Consider the following 22972-nt stretch of genomic DNA (forward strand, 5'->3'; position numbering starts at 1 on the left):
ATATTCGTTTGTTATGAATCGCACTGCTCTATTTTGTGTCTGTTCTAGTTTCTTAATGTTTTCTTGAGTTGAGGGGTCCCAAACAGAGGATGCATATTCTATTATTGGCCTAACCAAGGTTAAATAACATTTTAGTTTTATGTTCTTATTTGATTTATAGAAATTTCTTTTAATAAATCCTAATGCTTTGTTTGATTTTTTTGTAGTTTCATCAATATGTGGATTTCATGACAGTTTTTCATTTATTATAACACCTAGGTATTTTGTGTTTTTAGTCTGTGTTACTGGTTTGCCATGAATAAGATAAGTGGAATTAATTTGTTTTAGTTTTTTTGTTACTCTTAACAACTGACATTTTTCTGGGTGGAAAGACATGCTCCAATTTGATTCCCATTTCTGTAATTCATCTAATTCTCTTTGTAAAATATCTGTGTCTTGTGTTGTTTTTATTGTTCTATATATTATGAAATCGTCTGCAAATAATCTGACTTTTGTTCCTGAACTAATGCAATTTGGTAAATCATTTATGTAAATTAAAAATAGTAGTGGAACCAAGACTGTTCCTTGAGGTACACCTGAGTTTACTGTTATCGGTGTTGATTTAGAGCCATTTATTATTACAGTTTCTTCTCTCCCTATCAGAAAGTCTTTAATCCACTGATGCAGTGGACCATTAATGCCGAAATATTTTAATTTTTTAAGCAAACTATGGTGGTGAACTTTGTCAAAAGCCTTAGAAAAATCTAGTAAGATAGCATCTATTTGTTCACTATTATCTAAACCTTTTGAAAAATCATCAATTAGTCCTATTAGTTGTGTTTCACATGATCTATATTTCCTAAAGCCATGTTGGTATGGTGTGAGGACATTATGTTTGTCTAAGTGGTTTATGATGTTGCTACATATTATGTGTTCTAGGATTTTACATGTGATGCTGGTAAGTGATACTGGTCTGTAGTTTCCTGGGTCAGATTTTTCTCCTTTTTTAAATAGGGGGGTGACATTAGCTTCTTTCCAGTCCTTTGGTACTCTGCCCTGGTTAAGTGAAGCCTGAAAGAGTATTTTGAACACTGGGGCTAGCTCATTACTTAGTTCTTTGAGTAATCTAGCTGGAATACCATCAGGTCCAGAAGCTTTATTTGGTTTGGTGTTGGCTAATAGTTTTTGAATTCCATTTTCTTGTACTACTATATCTTCTATGTTGTCTACTTGGTTCAAATTCAGTAATATGTCTTTGTCTCCTGGGGCTGAGAATGCTGATGCAAAGTATTTGTTTAGAATGTTTGCTTTAGTTTCATTATCATTATGTATTATGTTATGTTCATCTTTTAATGGCGCTACGCCTGTTGTTTCCATTTTCTTAGACTTAATGTATGACCATAGGTTTTTGTTGTTGTCTTTAGATATTACATTGTTTATGTATTCATTCTGCAGTTGTCTGCTTACTTTTTGGGTTAAGTGTTTAATTTTTATATACTTTTTGTAAACTCTTTCTGCATTAGTTTCTTTAAATTTTCTATATAGGTTTTCCTTCTGTTTACAAAGCTTCTTTAGTCTATTATTAAACCAGCATTTATTTATTTTGTTTGATGTGTATTTAGTTGGTATTTGATTTGTGTGTGTGTAGATACGACCACAATACTCTGAATCACTGTCGTCTCTCTAATGTTAGGGATTCAGCGAGCATGTTCTGTAAATATTTATTTTTTTAAGATGTACATTTATTTTGACTAGCAGAAAGGTTTGGATCAACAATTTCAAGTTTTCGTTAGACATCATACGTGTCTGTAGGTGAGATTGACTTTTTATCTGAAACTACACCAATAACAGATATATTTTCATATATTTAACTCGATGTAATACACACATATGAATAGCAAAAACGTATTTATGAATACAAACATTACACTTATATTTTAGTGTAGAACAAGCATTTTTTTTCACGAGAATCCAAACTACATTGAGTATCTCATGGGAAGTATATAGAGATGACAAGATTTAAAAAAAAAAAGGGAAACTTTAGTTCATCAGGGTGAAGCTTATTCAAGACTAATTAGGTTTGATTTTGTAAGATAAATAGAACATGAAAGCTTTCAATTTCACTTTTAAATGGGGGTGACAAACAACACTTAACAATATAACATTCGCTTCCTTTATCATGAATCATTCAATAGTATTATACAAATTAGTATTTGTTTTTGTTCTGTGGTACTGACGATGTTAACTCTTTATCTAAAATACAGTATATATGAAATATTTTACCTCGACGTATTTTATTAGGCTGTGAAGGTAACGTATAACATTACAAAGTAAGAAAAAGTTATATGGAAAAACTCAGGACCGGATTTACAATTTATACATGTAAGGCTTTTTGCTATTTGCTATATGGTGACTCTATTAAATCTAATATAAACACTTGAAAATGATAAAATTACTGGATCCCAAGAAATTGGAGATACTAAGCAATAGCTTCTATTGTCTATAGGTAAATCCAGCATCGAATACATTTGAGGGTAATTTAAAGTGTAACTGGAGGCGCCGTTCCTGAGTGGTAAAGCGCTTGTCTTACGAACCGGGTGTCCCGAGATTGAATCCTGGTGAAGACTGGGATTTTTAATTTCTTGATTTCTTAGGGAGACTCGTAAGTCTACCCAGCTTTAATTGGTACTTGCCATTTGTTGGGGAAAAGAAAAAGCGGTTGGTCGTTGTGCTGACTACATGACACCCTCGTTAACCGTAGGCCTATTTTTACATTTACGCATTCGCTTTACATTATTATTTCGTTTAGTTCCTTACAAACCACTCTCAATGACTCATCGACAGTTATACGCAAACAAAAAACCCGCGGGCCGCGGGTAATATATGTCTAATTTATATATATATATATATATATATATATTTATATATATATATATATATATATATATATATATTTATATATATATAATATATATATATATATATATATATATATATATATTTCTAACTAGTTGGTTAATTTTTGGATTGTTCGTATATTGTCATCGACTATGATAATTATGCACAATTTCAAAAATGTTCTCTCTTTTTTTTCTGGATAAGCATTAACTTAAATACAATTGAAAATAGAACTAGGTTTTATACAAAATGTTTTTAGCCTGTAGGCAGTAATAACATTTTTTTTGGTTCTCTTTTTAGATTGCCAGAAACATATTGAAACTAACCAATCCTCTAGCAGATGTCATTAAAAATGAACTATGCGTCGGGGCTATATTAAACAGAGTTCATTTGATAATTAGCTATGTGATTGATGTAGGTGTGATGAATATAAACGAAAAAAAAAAGCTGTAAGCCACAGTGTTAAGTTTGTGAGGGATAGAAACCGCATCTGTCAAACAGCATTGCTAACAATTATCTGAAAGTTGGAGTCGCCTCATCATCATCATCATCATCATCTTCATCATTTTGTGAAAGTGTGTGACTGTGTATGAACAATCTAGTTGAACTTTACTTGGTCGAGTGAGCGTCTAATAAAAATGTGTAGAACGGGGTCAGCAGAAACACATGCAGTGAATGTAGAATGTAAATGTCAAGATAATCCTAACCAGCTGCTGTTGGTCACAATATCGATCCTATATTACTGCAGGCGAAAGTGAGATGTGTAATTACACATCTGTTGCATTACACAGTAGGCTATGCTGTCAATGACTATACTAACACATTGTTTGTTTGTTTTTTTCGTTTTGGAATACAGACACAGGTAAATAGTACTTCTAAAACTTGGTGGCGGTTAAACTATTTTTAAAGGAAAAAATATTATCCTGTCACTTATCAACCAATGTTTGACTACTTATCAAGTATCGTTATTACCAGTAAATGAAATATTTGAAATGTTGTTTCAGCTTCTAACAAGGACATGTTACAACGTCTGTTTCAGCTTCTAACAAGGACATGTTACAACGTCTGTTTCAGCTTCTAATAAGGACATGTTACAACGTCTGTTTCAGCTTCTAACAAGGACATGTTACATCGTCTGTTTCAGCTTCTAACAAGGACATGCTACAACGTCTGTTTCTGCGAAAGACGTCCTCAACACTGTTGAGTTAAAACGTTTTAAAGAAGGCCTTTCAATACTTCTCCAATAACGTTTTAATCAATGTAATGTAATGTAATTAAATTTGTAATTGATCTACACTAACAATAAACTGTGACGTTAGAAATATTTTTACCAATTGTTTTTGTTTAACACAATTTCACACGTTTAGCTTTCTTAATAAGCTAGGATCCAATCCCTTGTCTGGACCAGATGGAAAGGAGTGGTGGAGAATAAACGGGGTATCTGAGTGATCGTTTTTTTTTTATGTATTTTTTTTTTTTAATAACGACCTGAATTTGAACTTGTGACTTAAACCATATCAGGTTTCTCAAGCCAACACGGTAACCACTCTGCTAGAGAAGGTTCCTTTGGTCACATCAGTTGAGCGGAGAGGGAGTAACTGCTGTGTGGGCGACATCTTTCCGACCATAAGAAATTCCCAGGCTTTCATCTCACTTCTCTGAGATGAGCCATAGTCGTTCTACGACTGAAGGAGGCCAATAGTATAGAGAAGAGCGTATGATCATACAACATTGTAGAGTTATCTATTCTTTATATTTTATGTTTGTGCTCATTAAGCATCAGGAGACGACCTATAAAGGGGACTAATTCAGCTCATATCACAACTTAAGTCAAGTAAAAGTTATTTCACTCGTTCGAGATGCCAAACAAAACAATTAATTACCCAATAGTTAATTAACTAATTGGTTAAATTTTAAAATAGATTTGTGTGTTGTCAGGTAAAAGAAATAATTGTGCAAACTTTCAGCTTGATCCGAGATTGGGTGTGGGAGAAATAACGTGTATAAACTTTTTACCAGACAGACAGACAGACCCGAAGACAGAGTGAAGTGATATAATCTTTGTAAAAAGGCCTATTGGACTTTTAAAAACATTTAAATACATATATTCGAACATCGAATACATCAAAAGTTCGGAATCCGTTATTTCTTGAATATTTTCAGTTTGATTTACGTAGAATTATAGAGACCCAGTATCACACGAGTATTTCATTGCTCGGTCTATATAAAAATGGGGTTTTAAGCTTTTTATATTCAGTTTTAAACAACAAGACTATTGATTGAAGATTGATTCTACACAGATTTAATGTCTTATACATGACCTTAGAAATGTTTGCCTTTCATGTTGTGTTTATTTAAATATTTATATATATATATATATTTATTTATTTTATTTTTTTAGGTTGAATTTTGTATAACCACCAAAGGATGTTTGATCTGATCACGTCACTACTGCTGTTTCAAATATGTACAAGTAATGTTTATTATATCTGATTTTTTTTTTAATGTGACTATTTAAATAGTTGTTACAATGAAGATGAAAAACCAGTTACATTTCTGACACAATGTTTTATTTTAGTTTTCATTGATTTTAAATGTCTTTTAAAGTTACATGTTTTAAAAGCTGGATTTCACTGGTCACTGGGCTTCGATGGTCACCAAGCTTTAGATCCGGCATTGCTATTTGAAATAATGCATCTTAGTTTTGGGTTTTCCTCAACTCGTAAGGTCCGAGTGCTAGTTTAGCCTCCAAACATCACAATTGTAATTCCATTTTGTATGCATTAATTGAAAAACAGCTCTGCACTTTAAGGGCTAAAGCAAGTGATAAAGTATGACTAATTGAAAATCCTAAACAATTACCTTTAATGTTGCAAAAAAAATAAAATAAAATCGAAAGCTGATTTAAATTTAAATAAAGTCAAATTTTAAATCGTAAATTAATTAATAAAAAAAATCAAAATAAAATATTAATATTACGAAATAATACACTCAAATACGAAGTTTTCTTGGACATAATATGTTAATAGAAATGTTACCGTATTGTTTACTAGCCGGATATGACACGCGGGTCTTGGGCTCCGCATAACTGATCTACTGGATTGAATTTAGATCTATGTCAAACATGGAGAATGTTCCCTTCACATTTAAAAACAATTGCTAGGAAAATAAAAGTAGAGTGAGAAAATAGATTTAACTGTTTAGCCGAAATATTCATATATATCAAAAATAAAATACTTTGAAAAAGGTTTTACTTGTTAACAACAATACATACATGTATGCATACATACATACATACATACATACATACATACATACATACGTACTTACATACATACATAGATACATATGCATACATACATTTACATACATACATACATACATACATGTACATGCATACATACATATACATACATACATGTACATGCATATATACATACATACATACATACATACATACATACATACATATATACGTACATACACATACATACATACATACATACTGTAGTGACCTAATAAAATGCTACAGAAAGACATGCCTTGATGCTAGGCTTTATTGAAAAAGAATGACAAAACAGTTCACTATAACCCAGTACACACATAGACACAAGCTGACCTGGATACCATGACATTTTGACACACTAGAACATATCAGTTTATGCGATCTGATGGTGCGTTGCGAAGATCAAGGGTGCTTCATATTTAGCTATTTGAGAGACCATATCATCAATGCGAGGTAAGGGATAAGCATCTTGAAGTGTGAACCGATTAACAGTTTGGCTGTAGTCCACTACCATTCTTCGTTTGTGTCGTTCGTTAGTTGTTGGAGATGACGAGGGCTCAATGATGCCATCTTTTAAGAGTCTCTCATCTTCTGAATTGATGAATAGAGTGTCGTTTGCAGAATAACGTCTGGATTTTGTAGCGATAGGTCGACACTCTTAAAGCATATTTTGGAAAACAGGAGCGGGTTCGACATTAGCAGCTTTCATTCCATTTAAGACCATTGTTGGTTTAGGCCGCTGAAAAGTGATCTGTACACTCTCATGTTGTTCAAGGAAGTCGTGGCCTATAATATCATCCTCACAGAGGTTGTCAAGTATGTGTAGCTTGAAGTCTTTATAAGTGGAGCCTTACTCTTAATGTCAGCATTAACATGGCCTCGAGTATAACCAGTTAGGTTCTTGTTGGCCATAGATATAAGATTTGATGAGTGAAAAGTTCTAAATCTATACTTTTTGACAGCCGATGCAGAAATGTAGCTGTCCAAACTACCTGTATCGATGAGGGCATCAAGGGTAATGTTGTTAACTTGTATTTTCATTACAGCACGAGAAAACAAAAAAGCGGCTGTTATTGTATACGCTGCAGAATAGAGTTAGGTCTGTAAACTGTAGAAAGTTTTGATTTGCATACCTTTTTGTAGTGTCCCTTTTTACCGCATTTATTGCAAATTGTATCTTTAGCGGGGCATTGGCTACGAGAGTTGATAGAGCCTCCACAAAAGTAGCACTTGTCTTGAGCTGCAGCTAAGGTAACGGGTGCCGAATCAATCGTGTCCTTTACAGCAGAGCAAAGCGACAATTCGGACTGTATTGTTGTGCTTGTGGTGTTTGAAAAATTGTGGCTTGTTGCAAGTTATATTGTCACAGAATGTTTCTGTGCCATCTTCAGAGATCTAGCTACCTCCAATGACTTTGCGAGGTCCAGAGATGAGTACTCTAAAAGTCTCTGCCTAATCTCTGGTGATGACATGCCACTAATGAATGCGTCTCTGATGGCCTCGTTCTGGTTTTCGAGGGCAGTCACTGCTCTGAAATGGCAGTCTTTACTTAGTAATCTCAATCTTTGAATATACCTGTCAACATTCTGTCCTGTTTCCTGTTTACAATTGGATAGGAGATAGCGAGCATAAACCTTATTGGTTTGTTTGACATAGAGTCCGTTTAGTGTGTTTACAGCAGTTTCAAAGTCAGTACAGTCAGATACCAATTCATATACACCATGTGAGATAAAGTTACATAGTAGATCGAACTTCTCACCTTCTGACACAGCTAGTTTTAATGCGAATTTTTCGAATGTGTGAAGCCAGTGCTTCCAGATCCTTTGACTGTCCGGATCATAAGGATCCACCACCAATCTTTCAGGTTTTAGAAAACAATCCATACATAAAGTTTAAAGCACAATTAATCCACAATATTCTTGTTCAATAAATTGTAATAACCTTATAAAATGCTACAGGAAGACATGTCTTGAAGCTAGGCTTTATTAAACAAGAATGACAAAACAGTTCACAATAACACAGTACACACACACACACAAGCTGACCTGGACACCACGACATTTTGACACACTAGAACAGACCAGTTCACAACACACAACAAGAAACATAAATACACAATACATAAATAAATACATACACAAATACATACATACATACATACATACAACGTACAAACATACTTATATGTACATGCATACATGAATACAGACAGACATAAATACATACGTCTTACTTTGTGCCTTGTATTATAGATTACTGACATTCTGCTATTGCCATACTTCATAGATATGATATCTCGTTAAAGGACTATTTCTGGAATGTATTATTATTGAGTGTTTTTCTTACACGACTTAATAATTGGAGACTAATACAGTTACATATTTACAATGTCATTGTTCTAAGTAACGCAACAATATAACCGTAACATGGTTCCTATCTTTAGGAAGATGTCTGTTCACTAAAAACAATACTAATCAATGTCAGTGCAAAGTAGATTAAATGAACAATTTTAACATCATTTCTTAAACTAGAGATTTGTATCATTCAAGTCATCTAATTATTCAGGTTTAGAGAATAGCATCAATCAAAGAGCAATCGCTTTTCTCGAATTTAAAAATGCAAAATAAATATGAAGAGGCTTGTTCAAATATCTCAGTGTATATCAATTATAAAAATCGTATTGGCTTTTATATAAAACAGTGTGTGTGTTTTTTTTTTTTTGTTTGGGGTGGGGGGGGGGGGGTATTAGCTAGTGCTTCACCGCTCTTTTCTATAAAACTATTGAAGTGCATACAATATCAAATTGCATCATCTCCAGTTCTACATATTCAAACAGAATACTTTTGTTTAATACTTATATACAATGTGGTCCAAAAGTAGGTTTACTTATATCATGTAGTGTATTTTTGTGAAAATTCGACAGTAGAACAGCGGGAACGTCGTTACCTCTGTTTTAACATAAGCATAAACCATTCAATCTCTCTTTACCTTTTTTAAATCTATCCCTTAGTCTTATGGACCGTTGGTGCACCATGCAAGATTTGTCGACCATCTTTCTCCATTCCTCTCTGTGTTTTGCTTAGAACCTCTTTCAATGGAAGGCCTGTCCATTCTTTTATCTTGTCTTTTCATCGCTTCCTCTGTCTGCCTCTTCCTTTTTTTCTTTATACTGTTCCCTGACGGAAGGTCTTTGCGAGCCCCGAAGTAATATCTCCCTTCATCATTTCAACATTTGCACGTTTTATATTGGTATTGCTATTAAGTAACTTCAATTCTATAAAGGGTAGTTTAATAACTTTAAACCTACTTTTGGGCCACCCTTTATTAGATATTGTCAAGGCAGAGTCTACGTTTATTCTACAAGAGTACCAACAGAATGCCAGTGTCACTTCTTGCACTGAGGGACTTATTAGCTCTGTCGACAAGATAGTCTATAACACATCTATATACCTCTCCAGGTTTGATCAAAGCGTCAGATTCTTTGCTTATGATATAAGCAAGTCAGATGAAGAATTCCATACAGTAAGAATAGTTAACTCATTTTGGATAACTAAGTTTTATATATATTAAGCTTAGATGCAAATGGCTGGCCGAGTGGTAAAGAGCTTTGCTTCCGAAGATGGGCCCAGGAGTCGAATCTTTGCGAAAACTGGGAATTTTTTTTTTATTTTGTGATTTTAAATTTTCTTCTGAGTACATCTAAATGTTAAGGTACCAGATAGCTAAGTGAATCGGTAGGTCGTTGTGCTAGCCACATGACATCTCCTTTCATTGTCGGCCATAGAAAGAGATGACCATCATCTGGCCTATACATCGCATGGTCTGAAAATGATACTTTTATTTAAACAACTATTTTGAACCTTATTTAAGATGTATCTTATTAGGCGCCTCTATTATCTATTACCAGCAAGTTACCGTACTTGCTCTAAGCTTTTCTATTCTTTTTAATTTAAGAACACTTTATTGTTTCATGCCTAACCCTGATGCGCATATTACGAGTCAATAAATGATCGTATTTGTACCATTTAAAGGTATTCTAAATTTGACTTTAATTATTGTCTTTTCTCATAAGTTTATATTTCTTTAACTTTTATCATGAGATAAGCGTAGAAGACTTCGGATACAAATTAAAGAAACAGACACACAAAAACGAAACCTTTTAAGAAAGTTTGATAATTTAGTAAGACCTAGCTAACTCCACTCAGCACGGTTAAGTATTCCTTCTATTCTTAAGGATTACTAAGCAAGCGTAAGTCGCCGTTGGGACAAACAATGCATAAAGTCTGAAGTTCGTCTAGAATTACGATGTATAGAAATGTATGCGTAACAGTACTTCAAAACAACCATTATATGTATAGAAAGTAAAGTTCCCTCTGCAAACCTTGCAATCTATAGGGCAGATGATGTAACATATGTTTCTGTAACCTACGTTTAATGAGTTTGTCATGTGACCAGCACAACGACCAACCCCTAATATCGGCGAGTACTCAATAGAATTGGTTGGACTCAAGTCTTTACCAAGATTCAAACCTGAGACCGGGATTTAAACCAAGCATATAGTAAATGATTAAATTCAGAATTTTACCATAGTTGGCCTTTTGATGCGCTTTCTTATGCGCTTTGTATTTCGACATATTGGTCCAAGCTTATAAAGTCCCCGCAGCCTTCCTTTGTGCTTCTGCGGTTAAGATGTAATAATCTTTACTTCCAATGAAACGTGCGAGACTCCTCACTCAGTGGTATGCTACTACATTACTCTTCTTGCTTAAAATACCCAGAATGACAGAAAGATAAGTACACATTTCTTGTTTCATATGCTAGGACAAATTTGTACAAATACTCCTTATTCCCAGTGCTATTAGGGCATGGAATGGGATACCTGAGCCAGCCATGAAAACCAATGACTAGTCAAAATTTAAGTCATTGGTTAACATGCATGACTAGATTGACCTAAGATCACGCGTAGGACGTGATCATCTTCTTTTTAAAGTATTGTTTGTGCTTTATAAAAGATGAAATGATTACCCACATAAATGATTTCTATAAATACGTATTTATTTTATTATCGACAGGTATGTTTTCTGAAAATACCCAATCAATGTAACAGCTATGAGTACAACCATATTTGCTACTGTGAGCCCACATTTGACACTACAATCTACAATATGCTAGTGAACGTTACTTCTGAGAACTCGTACAAGATGTTGAGGTTTGCTGCGACATTGAATGATTACACCAAACTGTATTCAGAGCCAAAGAAACTTCCTCGAATTGTGGGTAAAGTGTCTTATTTTACGTCATTGTACTGGTAGAAAAAGAATGTCACATTAAAAGTTAAAACTATACACGTAGTAGGCTCTGTTGTGTTAACGATTGAGATCTATATACAGGACACTTTGTTCTGGGGCGTTTACTCTTTAAAAAATTTCTATAGTCTTCATGATTTCTTTCTGAGTTATGTAGGAGAAAATTGCTATGTGCATTTTTTTATTCATATATTTGGTGGTTCTCAAAATGTAGTTCGCGGACCCCTGGGGTCCACAGAAAGATGAAAATCGTAAACGATTAAAGTAACTTCTTCAATAAAGGCGAATTTTACCGATTTGATAATCTTAATAATAATCAACTGGCCCCGCACCGTATGTCTATCACTTATAATTCAATGAAGACCAAAGAACAATGTTTATATGATGGTGCAGACATTCTCAATGTTATAACAACTACATGAGCAGATTATCGAAGTATCAACAAATGAGGAAATAAAACCAATTTTTGAACACATTCTTGTTACAGGCTCAGAAATAAGTTTCGTATTTTATTAAAGGTCATTGCAATGACATTGTTTACTGCTTTCCAGGTCTCTTAATTGGTACAACATGGCTTCATTTCCGTAATAAACCTTATCACAGACACACACAAATAAAAAATGCTTTAAAAAAACAACAACAATGAAACATTTTTTTAACCCGCTCCCTTCTCCCCCGCCCACCCCTCCTCCTCCTGATACAAAATGCAGTTAAAGAAATGTATAAATCGACTAGAGTTAATAAATTATAATGACAGTCCTATACATCCTGACTTAGAAGAGAAAGTACGCAAAATACTCCCAAACGTCTGTTTATAAATTAAACTCTTTAATGAATAGACCCTTCATGCGGTGATATCCAGTGGCGTAGGTCTGTTCAAGATAAATATTATTTAAACAAAAAATCCAAACGTAAATTAATTTTTTACAAATAATTTAAAAAATTATAACGGTCAAACCAGAGTTTTCCCAGTGTGAAAAATCAGCTAGTAATTCTTTTTCATTAGAGCTGTTTTTAACTGCTGAATCATCCTAGTTTTTACCTCGACAATAACTTTTTGATTAGTAGCAGTCAGACTAGCAAACGATTCTTCCAAAAAAAACCAACATATAATATAAAGTGCCGGCCTTACAAATTGCTTTTGAGTTTAAAACCCCCTCCAAATTTATTTTATGATAAAACCCCCTCTTCAATATAAGACTAAAGCATACAACAATCACATATTCTATAAGCTTAGCCAAGAGGGGTTTTGAGTTGAAAATCCTCTTCCAGGGGACTTTAAGTTAAAACTTTAAAACCTCGTCTCGAGGAATTTGGTTTAAAAACCCCATTCAAGGGGAATTTGAAGCTAAAAACCACCACTTCAATATGAAATGAAACCAAACTACAGTCACAAAATTTTACGAGCGTAGAAAAGGGGGCTTTAAAATTAAAACCCCCTTCATATGGTTTTGAGTTTAACCCCATTCCCACATAGTGTGGAAGGGGGAATCCCCCAACGCCCATGACTAGTTAGTGATTTGGTAATTGTAAATTGGGGGGTCCACGCCAGGCGTAGAGCACAATTTTGGCAAATCCGTCAAATCGGCTCAAGATCGGCCCTGATAATACGGGTGCATAAAATGTTTATATACATAACAAAGCAAATTTTCAAGTCTAAAAGCATAATTAATTAACCTGTTTACACGTTCTTTTGTCTAACTTTAAACAGTCTATAGTGTGCTCTACGTTGTTAAAGATAATAAAATTATTTCTTTATGAAAACATATTGTTTCTTAAGAAAGAAAAAAATATTTATTTACAGTGCATGATTTAGTTTTAAAATACAGTAGTTATGGTGGGGCTCACTTTTTAAGAGACCTAAACAAGAAAGAAAATTATGGATAATATATAAAAACATATTAACTTCTTTTTTTAAAATTAGTTAAAGACTATGACTATGACTAAGTATCAAATGAAAATCATGGTAATGGCATATAATAATTGGAATTTTATTGGGCCTGAAAGCTTATATTCCTTTTCAATTGTAAATCCAGATGTGCTTATTGAGTCAATTTATTATTGAATTCACAGATAAGGCTAAATTCACCATGAGACTATTCATCAACAATGAAGAAATGGATGTCACCAACTGCTCTGCAACTGTCAACAGTTCTCAGCTGAACATAACTAGCAAATGTGTAGACACACCCTCACCTTGCTGGTTGGAAGCATTTGATACAATAAGAAACCAAAGCTTGCTTCAATCGGAACAATCATTAGAAGTTTTACATGAGTTCAGCAAGTCTACGCAAGAGGAGATAGAGCTTAGACAAAACGTCTGTCACCTGAAATACGTTGGTGTGGTTTATTGTACTATTCGAATAGGTAAGTTAGAGCAAAATACCTAAGAGGATGTTTACTATATAACTATGTTCTATATTTGGGAAGGCCTTGGCTTGTTATCCACTTAGGACAAGAAGTGGAAATCAGATATTATACGGACTTCTAAAAATAAACCTTCTGTATTTGTTTAAATAGATAATTAAAACGACAAAACTTTTATGACGTAGGCAGATTACTAGCTTCTTTAGTCAGACATCTTGGCTCTCAGACAGTATCCCGTATGTACGGCATAACTCTTCATACCATGTACAATAGACCTAAAAGGGAGATAACATACACAATTAGGTGAGTTAATGAAGGGGGTGCAACGTTCTATCAACAGTATTACCCAAACTTAAGTTATAATCATGCTCAGTGCGCTGTGGTCCAATCTCTTCTGTTTAACCCAGTGACGAGGTGAAGAACACCAAGAATTTTTGGATTCCCAGACCTGTTCTAATTTCCTTCTCGAGAGGTCTGACATGTATGCACTACGCTAAACAGCAGCGTTTCTGTCCAGGGCTTTTAAAAGAGAGGTCTGACATGTATGCACTACGCTAAACAGCAGGGTTTCTGTCCAGGGCTTTTAAAAGAGAGGTCTGACATGTATGCACTACGCTAAACAGCAGGGTTTCTGTCCAGGGCTTTTGCAAGAGAGGTTTGAGCCTCTGATGCCTTCACTGAAATAGAGTTTGAAAATGATGATTATAAACGCCAAGATTTAAACTGTATAGCTTTTGAGAAGCTGGTTTTCCCGTGAAAAGTTTTTTTTTTTTTTTAGTTTCAAATGTTTCTTCATAAATTAAAATTGTTCCATCCTAATCTCTATCTACCACATGACTGCATGGAATGTACACAAACTGGAATTGAACTTTATACTAACGCTAGATCAGTTGGAAGCAAATACAATAAGCCAGCCATTCAGTATAAAAGAGAATAGAGCACATACATTTGTAATTACGTAAGCTAGGAAAGATTCATTGTTACGTGTTCACAATGCTATGTATTAAGTTTCCTTTTTTTAAAAAAAAAAATCTCTTCCTATCTTATAAGTTACAGACGTTAAACAAAATAAGAAAATAATTATGACTTATGCCTAAATATGTATTTCATCTAAATCTGCCTGTTCATTGAAGACTAAACATCAATAATTTGCTGGTATTCCTTGCTGAGGAAAAAAAAAGTCATTACATGCTCAGATAGCATTGGGGAAGAAGAAGTACTTTTGTAAATCTGTCCTATCATAATGAATAAGAATCATGCCACATCTTTCTGTCATTTTGAATATTCTTTTTGGTGATTCTTTTTAGCATCTGTAAGCTGTGATTCAGTGTTTTATGTATTAGTATTGCTTTATTACCACATCTGTTTGTTAAAGATTAATTATTTGCATTGGTAAAACGATTTAATTTGAACAACTATGTGAGAGTTAATTAAAATAGTTTAAATCACTATGTCTAGATACATTTTTTGAATAAGAACAATTTTTCTTTGTTTTAAAAGAATACCAGGAAGAGTACCAGGTAAAGACTGTTGCTCTAATCGTCATTGTCACATCTATTACCGTGATAATCGCTTTAGGAGTATTAATAATTGTGTAAGTATTTGGAACGCTTTCATTGCATTTGACGATTCCTTCTTTATAAAATGTTACAATAAATTATAAAGTTAAATATAAATATATTTTATAGAAATAAAAAAAAAAGAAAACAAAAAAAAAACCACTATATCAAGTTATTGTGCTACCTGAAACATACAAAACTAAAGTTTATAATAAATTTCCTAACAGGAAATAAAACTACACAGTCTTCTTCTTATTATTATTATTACTATTTTATAATTATCTATGCGTTTTGTATTGGAGATGGTTCTTGCTACTTCATAAAAAGTAATCTGAAGGATGTTTATATTTTAATTTTTCTAAGGATTCCCAATGCCCGAAATTTTAGTCAAATAAAAACAGAATATATTCTATGAATAACTGTGGAGGTGGTGAAGAAGGACCGATATAAAAATATGTAAGAAAAAAATAGGTAGGCCTATATCGTGCGGGGTATTAGCTACTACAACAAAAAAAGATGAACTGTGAATGACGCCATATTGACAATGACTAATTGCAATTAGACGAGATTCTGCTACTACGCTCTTGCGCACACTCCATTGGCTTCCTTTGAAAGCGAGAATCGAATCCAAGGTGACCACACTCTGTCATCAGTGTATCTATAATAAAGAAATGCCCTTGTATCTTAGCGAACTGATCGCTCCATATATCACTCACAGAGCCCTGCGCTCAATGAACTCAACGCTTCTAGTGGTGCCACGTTTCAAAAGCTACGGTCTGCGGGCTTTTTCTGTGCACGGACCAAAGGTTTGGAACTCACTCCCCATTGATCTCAGACAGACAGATTAGTTTGTCGTTTCAGCTCTTGTTTTTATGTTTGTAATGTTATCACAGCGCCTTGAGCCTACATTGTGTTTGTTAACAGCGCTTTACAAATACAATTATTTCTATTAATTAATTAAATGCTTTAAAAAGTATATCGTAATACAAACTATATAAGGGATGAGGTGGTAAAGTGGTTAAGTGCTAAGCTTCTGAACCTGGGGTACTGGGTTCGAATCTCGGTGAAGAGTGGAATCCTGAATTTCGGAATTTTTAGGCCACCCCTAAGTCCAGCCAGCTGCAATGGGTACCTGACTTTAGTCGGGGAAAGTGAAGGCGGATGGTCGTTGTGCTGGCCACATGACATCCTGCTCGCCAACCTTTGAAATATATAAACAGATGACCTTAACATCATAGGCCCTATAGATAGCAAGGTATGAAAGGGGAACTTTAATTTACAAAGTATGTAGCATAGAATTTACAGTACTAAAAGGTGTCAGTAACTATCTGAAACCTTTTTCTTAAATGCATAGATAAGCAACACTTCTAATATTCTGTAAATCGGATACAACAAGAAGCTACCTATTTATAGTTATCTGCCAAAACTGAAAATCTAAATAAATTATAATTACTTCTCCTGTTATGTAAAGATGAACTGTTTTCTTTAATAGTCTAATGGACATGGTTGTTGTTTTATTATAACTAAATAACTCTCTAAATAAAGTATTAGTCCATAAAACATTTCTTTCAGAATCAAGAAAAGTAAGAATGGAGTACATAGTATATTCAGGTTCGTTTTTTTTTTTGTGTGTTTTTATTTATTTATTTCTTTTCTGAATTAAGGAGTTAAAATTTAGATGAGAAACGTAGTTCTAATTATAAACAAAGTCCTTAACTTTGTGTGACCTCATTATACACGTAAACACTGAGCACAAGGAGGTCGCAGAAGTCCATGGACTTGATAGTTTCTTGTAGATGGGATTCGGCAAGTGATTCTCCTGACTTTAAACATGTTTGTCCTTCCAGCATAGGAAGGGCTGTGGAAACAGCATTGTGTGATACAGATGTATCTAAAGGAGGTCCATTCTCTAATCGAAATTTTTCAAGTTAAACTTCGAGTTACTATTTCAGTCCTAGTCCTATGAATGCATCTGAATGATTTCACATATCTGTACGCTTTACCCAATAAAATTGTTTTTTTTCATTGTTTATGAAGCGAGCAAAAATTAATATTTGATTTCTTAATGGAAGAATGATATTCATATGTGATCTCATATTGTCTGTGAGTAATCGAATTGGACAGTTTGGGTTTATTATACTAGTAATGTAGATTTTGTATTTCGACTTCTCCTTAGAATTAGCAAGTAATAATGAAATGTACGCACAGGTGAGAGAAACACAGATATAGATATAACTAAATGAATGTATGTAAATAAAAGGGAAAAGAAAGGAGGATAAAAAACATTAGCAATTATACATAAAACACTGAACCATAATCTTCAAATACAAAAACGAAATATAATAAAATACTCAGAAAGACACAAAGATAAGTACATACGTCTCGTCCCATATGGTAAGACAAATTTGTACAAATACTCCTTTTTCCCTAGTGCTCTTAGAGCATGGAATGGGTTGCCTGAATCAGCCAGGGAAACCAATGTCTTGGCAGAATTTAAGTCATTGATTAATATGTATGACTAGATTGACATAGGGACGTAATAATTTATTTTTTTTTAAAGTAACGTCTGTAAGTTATAAGATAAGATATTGTTGACATGACTAATATTATTAACTTCTTTTTGATTACGCCATTCGAAAGAGTTTACATTATTCATTCCCAGGGTCACCACTTAATTAAAACCGGCTTAGCTTTTGTCATATCTATAATGTTTTCAACCATAATGAAATTAGTTTGCTTTAATATATATATATATATATATATATATATATATATATATATATATATATATATATATATATATGTATTGCTTAGTCATGCTATTTTTTGGTACTATTCCAGAAAAGGCAGGCCCGAGAAAGTGGAGACGGATACAATGTTAAACTCTGCAAGTTGCTAATGCTAAGATAATTGCTGTGTTGAACTTTCCAGGTTTGGCTTTCTACAGGGACCAGTGTAATTATGCACTATTACCGTATGTTTACCCAGATAATAGGGTAACATTGTAACATTCAGGATTGTGACGAAGCTTTTAGACACGTATATTAATGTGCTCTTTATACCACTAAACTTGTTACAAACAAACTCACGAATGCCGTTTAGGGTACTAGTTTTAATCGTTAAAACTTGTATCCATTTTTATTTATATAATTAGGTATGCTATAAATTTATATTTAAAGCTTCTCTAATTTTTTTTTGTATTTCGAACTGGACCAAAATAAGAAAAAGCTATAAAAATGTACGTAATTCTTCTAATTTATATTTATAACATCCGAATATTTTTAGCGGCCCCTAAATGGGTAATAGACGCTATTAGTTTGTGTGGTCTTTCTTTCCGTCAGTTCACCCGTCCGTCCGTCCTGTTTAGATCGCGTAAAGTAGAAAAGATATTGAAAATCAGACATCATGATATTTTAGACCTTTTATATTTCTCATGCAACGGCTATTTTTTTCTTTTCTCAAAGCGAAAAATTAAATTTTTTAAATCAACTATGTAAGCAGATTCTTTATAAAAATCACCATTATTCACTATTAATTGTAACAAACACTGGAGGCTATTTGGTAAGGGGGATAATAATTTACCATATTTTTAACGTATTTATGCAAACGATTTTAGATTGTTGCTAATTTTATTTTTACAAATATATTATAAAGTTATGTAAGTTCTGTCATACTACTAATAATAATAAGGCTTGTCTTCGAGTCCGAAGATTAATGAGGAATGCAGTATTTCCCGTGGCTGCGCAGCCCCAGCTTTGAACTACATATTTTGCCAAATCCAGGACAAGCATAGGCCTACTAACTACTAAATTCTATATAGAAAATTTCTATTCAATATGCATATGCGTGAAACAAAATTTATTTTAAATACCAATTAATAAGTAGTTTTCTCATATTATCACGTGAGCTGCACGGAGATGTTGTTTTTTTTTTTTTTTGAGGCTTCGAATAAGAGATTGACCCTTTACAAAACAACTAGATCCATTAGATAATCATTATATGACATTAGCTAAGCCAGGTTCACATCTAACTTCATCTTCACTTTCACCTATCCCTTGGTCTGCTGGACCTTTGAGGTACCACACAAAATCTGTCATCCCTCTTTTCCATTCATCTTTGTCATTTGCGTTTGACAGAATTTAATACCGATATTCTTGATGAAAATATTGAAACCTGCCTTTTTACCGGCCTGGGTGGACCACTTTAGGTGCCGATTTTAAGTTTGTGTTTCTACACAAACTGTCTTTATAACCTTGTTTTTTTTTTTAATAACTTACCTGTAACCTAAGTATTTTAATATCGCTTGCCAATGTTTTGATGTGGAATTAAAGTTAATATTCAGTTAAGTATAGGATTGTACTTACTTTTGGCAGGATCACACGCTTTAAAAGGACAAGAAATAGCTATCTCTTTTTTAGGTTAACACGAGTAATAGACCTAGATCCAGATCTTAAAGAAATGTATATATATACTTTGCGTTTAAAGAATATCTCTCTGTAAATAAAGAGCGGATCCTCTTTTTGTCAATGGACCTCATTCACCAATCGTAAATAAACATCATTTGTGCTTCTCTATCTCGTCTATACACATTACGATCTTATTTAATCAGCAATGGCTATCACGTGACAGTTTTTTTTCGTAGTTTTATCAATATAATCGCGAGACACTTCATTTTGGTGAATGAGGTCCATTCCGTTAGTTGGAAAATGTACTGTTAGATAATCCCCAACAGCTTTAAATCAATATTTTATATTTTTGTAATTATAACAAATCTACGAATCTGTCCACAGTTAATACCAATTACAGGTACCTGCATGGTTAGAACTGCGAGCATTGTGTATACATCTATAAAGCCCTCAATGTTCATATATAACATTATACGTGTCTCATAGGAAATCAAATCGTTTACGAAGTTTCCCGTGACAGTTTTCGTAATTTCTTTTTAATGATATTCTTGAGATGCCGGCGAGCGCTAATTTCAAAGTATTTTATTTTGAATAGTTTTTTTTTTCTAAAAAGAGCAACGCTCATGCTTCTAGCTTGCTCAGTGCGTTACGTCAGTGGCGTAGCTATGAATGAGGTAGTTCCGGATCTCTTCTCAGTCACGTGGGTGTGTTGTTTACATTAATGACCTCATCGATTTAACTGTAATTTAAACATGAAAATAGTCTAGATCTAGACATCTTAAAGTCATAAAAAGTATGTTACAATAATTCACTAATTTTCATGATTATTTAGTAGGTCTACTAGATCTAGGTTAGCACTAGAACTAGATCTACATCTTATCATAGGAAGATACTGCACAACTGGTTGCCTAGAGAGTTTCATCTACACAAAACTTTACTTTATGTATTAATAACCTTTCAAAGTGTCTTGCGCCAGTATTTTGGTGAATTTATTTATTTTGGCTTCATACACGAACCGATGCTGTACAAGTATGGACGTCACCACCTAACTTATTTTTAGCGTCCCCCGAAAGGGGAAAAGACGCTATTAGTTTTGTGTAAAATGTCTGTCCGTTTGTCCGTCCGTCCCGTTTAGATCTCGTAAACTAGAAAAGATAGTGAAAACCCGACATCACAGTATTTTAGACCATTCAAAGTTCTGATGCATCTCTTTATTTTTCTGAAAGCGAAAAATCTAATTTTTTAAATCACTTATGCAAGCAGATTTTTAAAGAGAAAAAGCTATTTAGTATGCATTATAAGTTAGACCTAATTTAAAACGAATAGTAATCTTGTAAACTGCATTTTCTTATCCCACATTGCGAATGTCCATTTATCCAGTACTTCAAGTATCTAAATTAGAGATTGAGCCTTTTCAAAACAATTACATCAATAATAAGACTTCAGTAAGCCAGGGGAGGCGCGGTTGTTGAGCGGTCCCGGGTTCGAATCCTTTTGAAAACTGGGATTTTCAACTTCGGAGTCCACCCAGCTCTAATGAGTACCTGACATTAGTTGGGAAAAAGTAAAGGCGGTTGGTCGTTGTGCTGGCTACATGACACCCTCGTTAACCGTAGGCCACTAAAACTTTACATCATCTGCTCTATAGACCACAAGGTCTGAAAGGGGAACTAGTTAGGCCAGGCTAAAATTTAACATTGCATTCACTTGCACCTATCCTTTGATCTGCTGGACCGTTAGGGCACTACACAAGATCTGTTAACCTTCATTATCCATTCTTTTCTCTCATTTGTCTTTGATATAATTTCATTCGGATGTTCTTTCTGAAAATATTGAAGCCTGCCTGGGTGGACCACTTCGGGGGCCGATTTTGAGTTTGTGTTTCCACACAAACTGTCTTTGTAACCTTGTTGTTGTTTTTTTTTGTTATGTTTCTTTTTTCACATCGTGCATGCAATAATTTCATCTAGTCTTGGTAAACGTCTTCTGGTTATTATTTCTACACCCAGTGAGATGTATTATCAATAGTAACACTTAAAAGTTTACACTTGAATGTTATTCATTGTTCGCTAACCAATTATCAGAGTGTTAGTGTTACTTAACATTCATGACCAAATTATACAAATATTTATGTAGATTGTGAATATAATATTACTTTTTTTTTTTTTATCTATCACATACGTGCAGGTTGCATTTGATGCTAATGCTAATGTGTCCAGGAAACATGCATGCATTTACATATAGATCTTTTTATTTAGATTTTATTATTTTTTTTATGCAATAAATGACATCATGTTTAGACATGAAGATTATTCATATAAGATATTCTAGTCTTAATATATTTTTGTGGTCTGGCATTCTTTTTTTTTCTCCTCATTTGTTTATTACCAATCGCTGTTTGTATCTATGATTTTGCTTTTTGTATTGTGAATGAATAGATTGTTTTTAATGCATATTAAATTATTTGTGGATGGCAGTATTCTGCTAATAGCAGCTAATTTTGTGTCAATGTTTACGTACATCTAGAAACACTAATTTTTTAGCGGCTTCAGCAAGGGGAAAAACCGCGATTAGGTTTGTGCAAAATTTCTGCCATCCCCCGTCGTCCAGCGGGAGGTTTGGAAAACGAAGATAAATATCTTTCACTTTGAAGGAACATCCGAAACATGTACAACCGAAAAAGAACAACATTTTTTTTTACAACAGCATATGACTCTTTGAAACATTATTACTTTTGACAATCAAAATTAAATCACGTCTTGAATATTCCTTGCGAATAGGCAGATCCGACAGGGATCCGACAGGGACCGCCTCTGTGTTTGTGTGAAAACACAAACTCTCATTGTAATCTTACAATTTATAATAAAGTACTTCCCGGCCATTTAGTGTATTAGTTACTACAAACTTGTTTGGGCATTGTTCCAGGTGCTTCCTTTCAGTAAGAACGATACTGGGAGTGATTTCTTTGTCGTTATTTAAGTATAAACGAGTTATATCCCTTGGCTTATAAATTGCCCAGGGTATGAGTGTGACCACTAGAGCTGTACGTGAGGTGAACTGAGAGTTTGTTGCATGACAGGAGAAGTTTGTCCTTATCTTGGAGTAGAAGCAGATGTCTATACTCTGTCACAGAACGTTTTATATATTGAAATAAACTAGTACTTTCGTGAA

At 33.7% G+C, this 22972-nt stretch overlaps 1 protein-coding gene across 13 annotated transcripts in view; it reads left to right on the forward strand.

Annotated features, from left to right (window-relative positions):
• The window catches only part of LOC106063614 (uncharacterized), a 36000-nt gene extending 13028 nt beyond the window's left edge, over positions 1-22972 (forward strand). The window contains exons 1-10 of one of the 13 annotated variants that reach the window (XM_056010082.1): positions 1444-1791; positions 3178-3739; positions 3882-4147; positions 5279-5350; positions 9622-9685; positions 11236-11440; positions 13543-13836; positions 15337-15430; positions 16968-17006; positions 17243-17924. In XM_056010082.1, coding sequence (XP_055866057.1) covers positions 5343-5350; positions 9622-9685; positions 11236-11440; positions 13543-13836; positions 15337-15430; positions 16968-17006; positions 17243-17327 — 789 coding nt within the window. In that variant the 5' untranslated portion in view covers positions 1444-1791; positions 3178-3739; positions 3882-4147; positions 5279-5342 and the 3' untranslated portion in view covers positions 17328-17924. Of the gene's footprint in view, positions 1-1443; positions 1792-3177; positions 3740-3881; positions 4148-5278; positions 5351-9491; positions 9686-11235; positions 11441-13542; positions 13837-15336; positions 15431-16967; positions 17007-17242; positions 17925-18236 lie in introns of those variants that run through there. The other 12 variants (XM_056010081.1, XM_056010073.1, XM_056010070.1 and 9 more) reach the window with 12 other exon arrangements.

This window comes from Biomphalaria glabrata, chromosome 14 (assembly GCF_947242115.1).
Source record: "Biomphalaria glabrata chromosome 14, xgBioGlab47.1, whole genome shotgun sequence".
In the NCBI taxonomy this organism is placed as follows: Eukaryota; Metazoa; Mollusca; class Gastropoda; family Planorbidae; genus Biomphalaria; species Biomphalaria glabrata.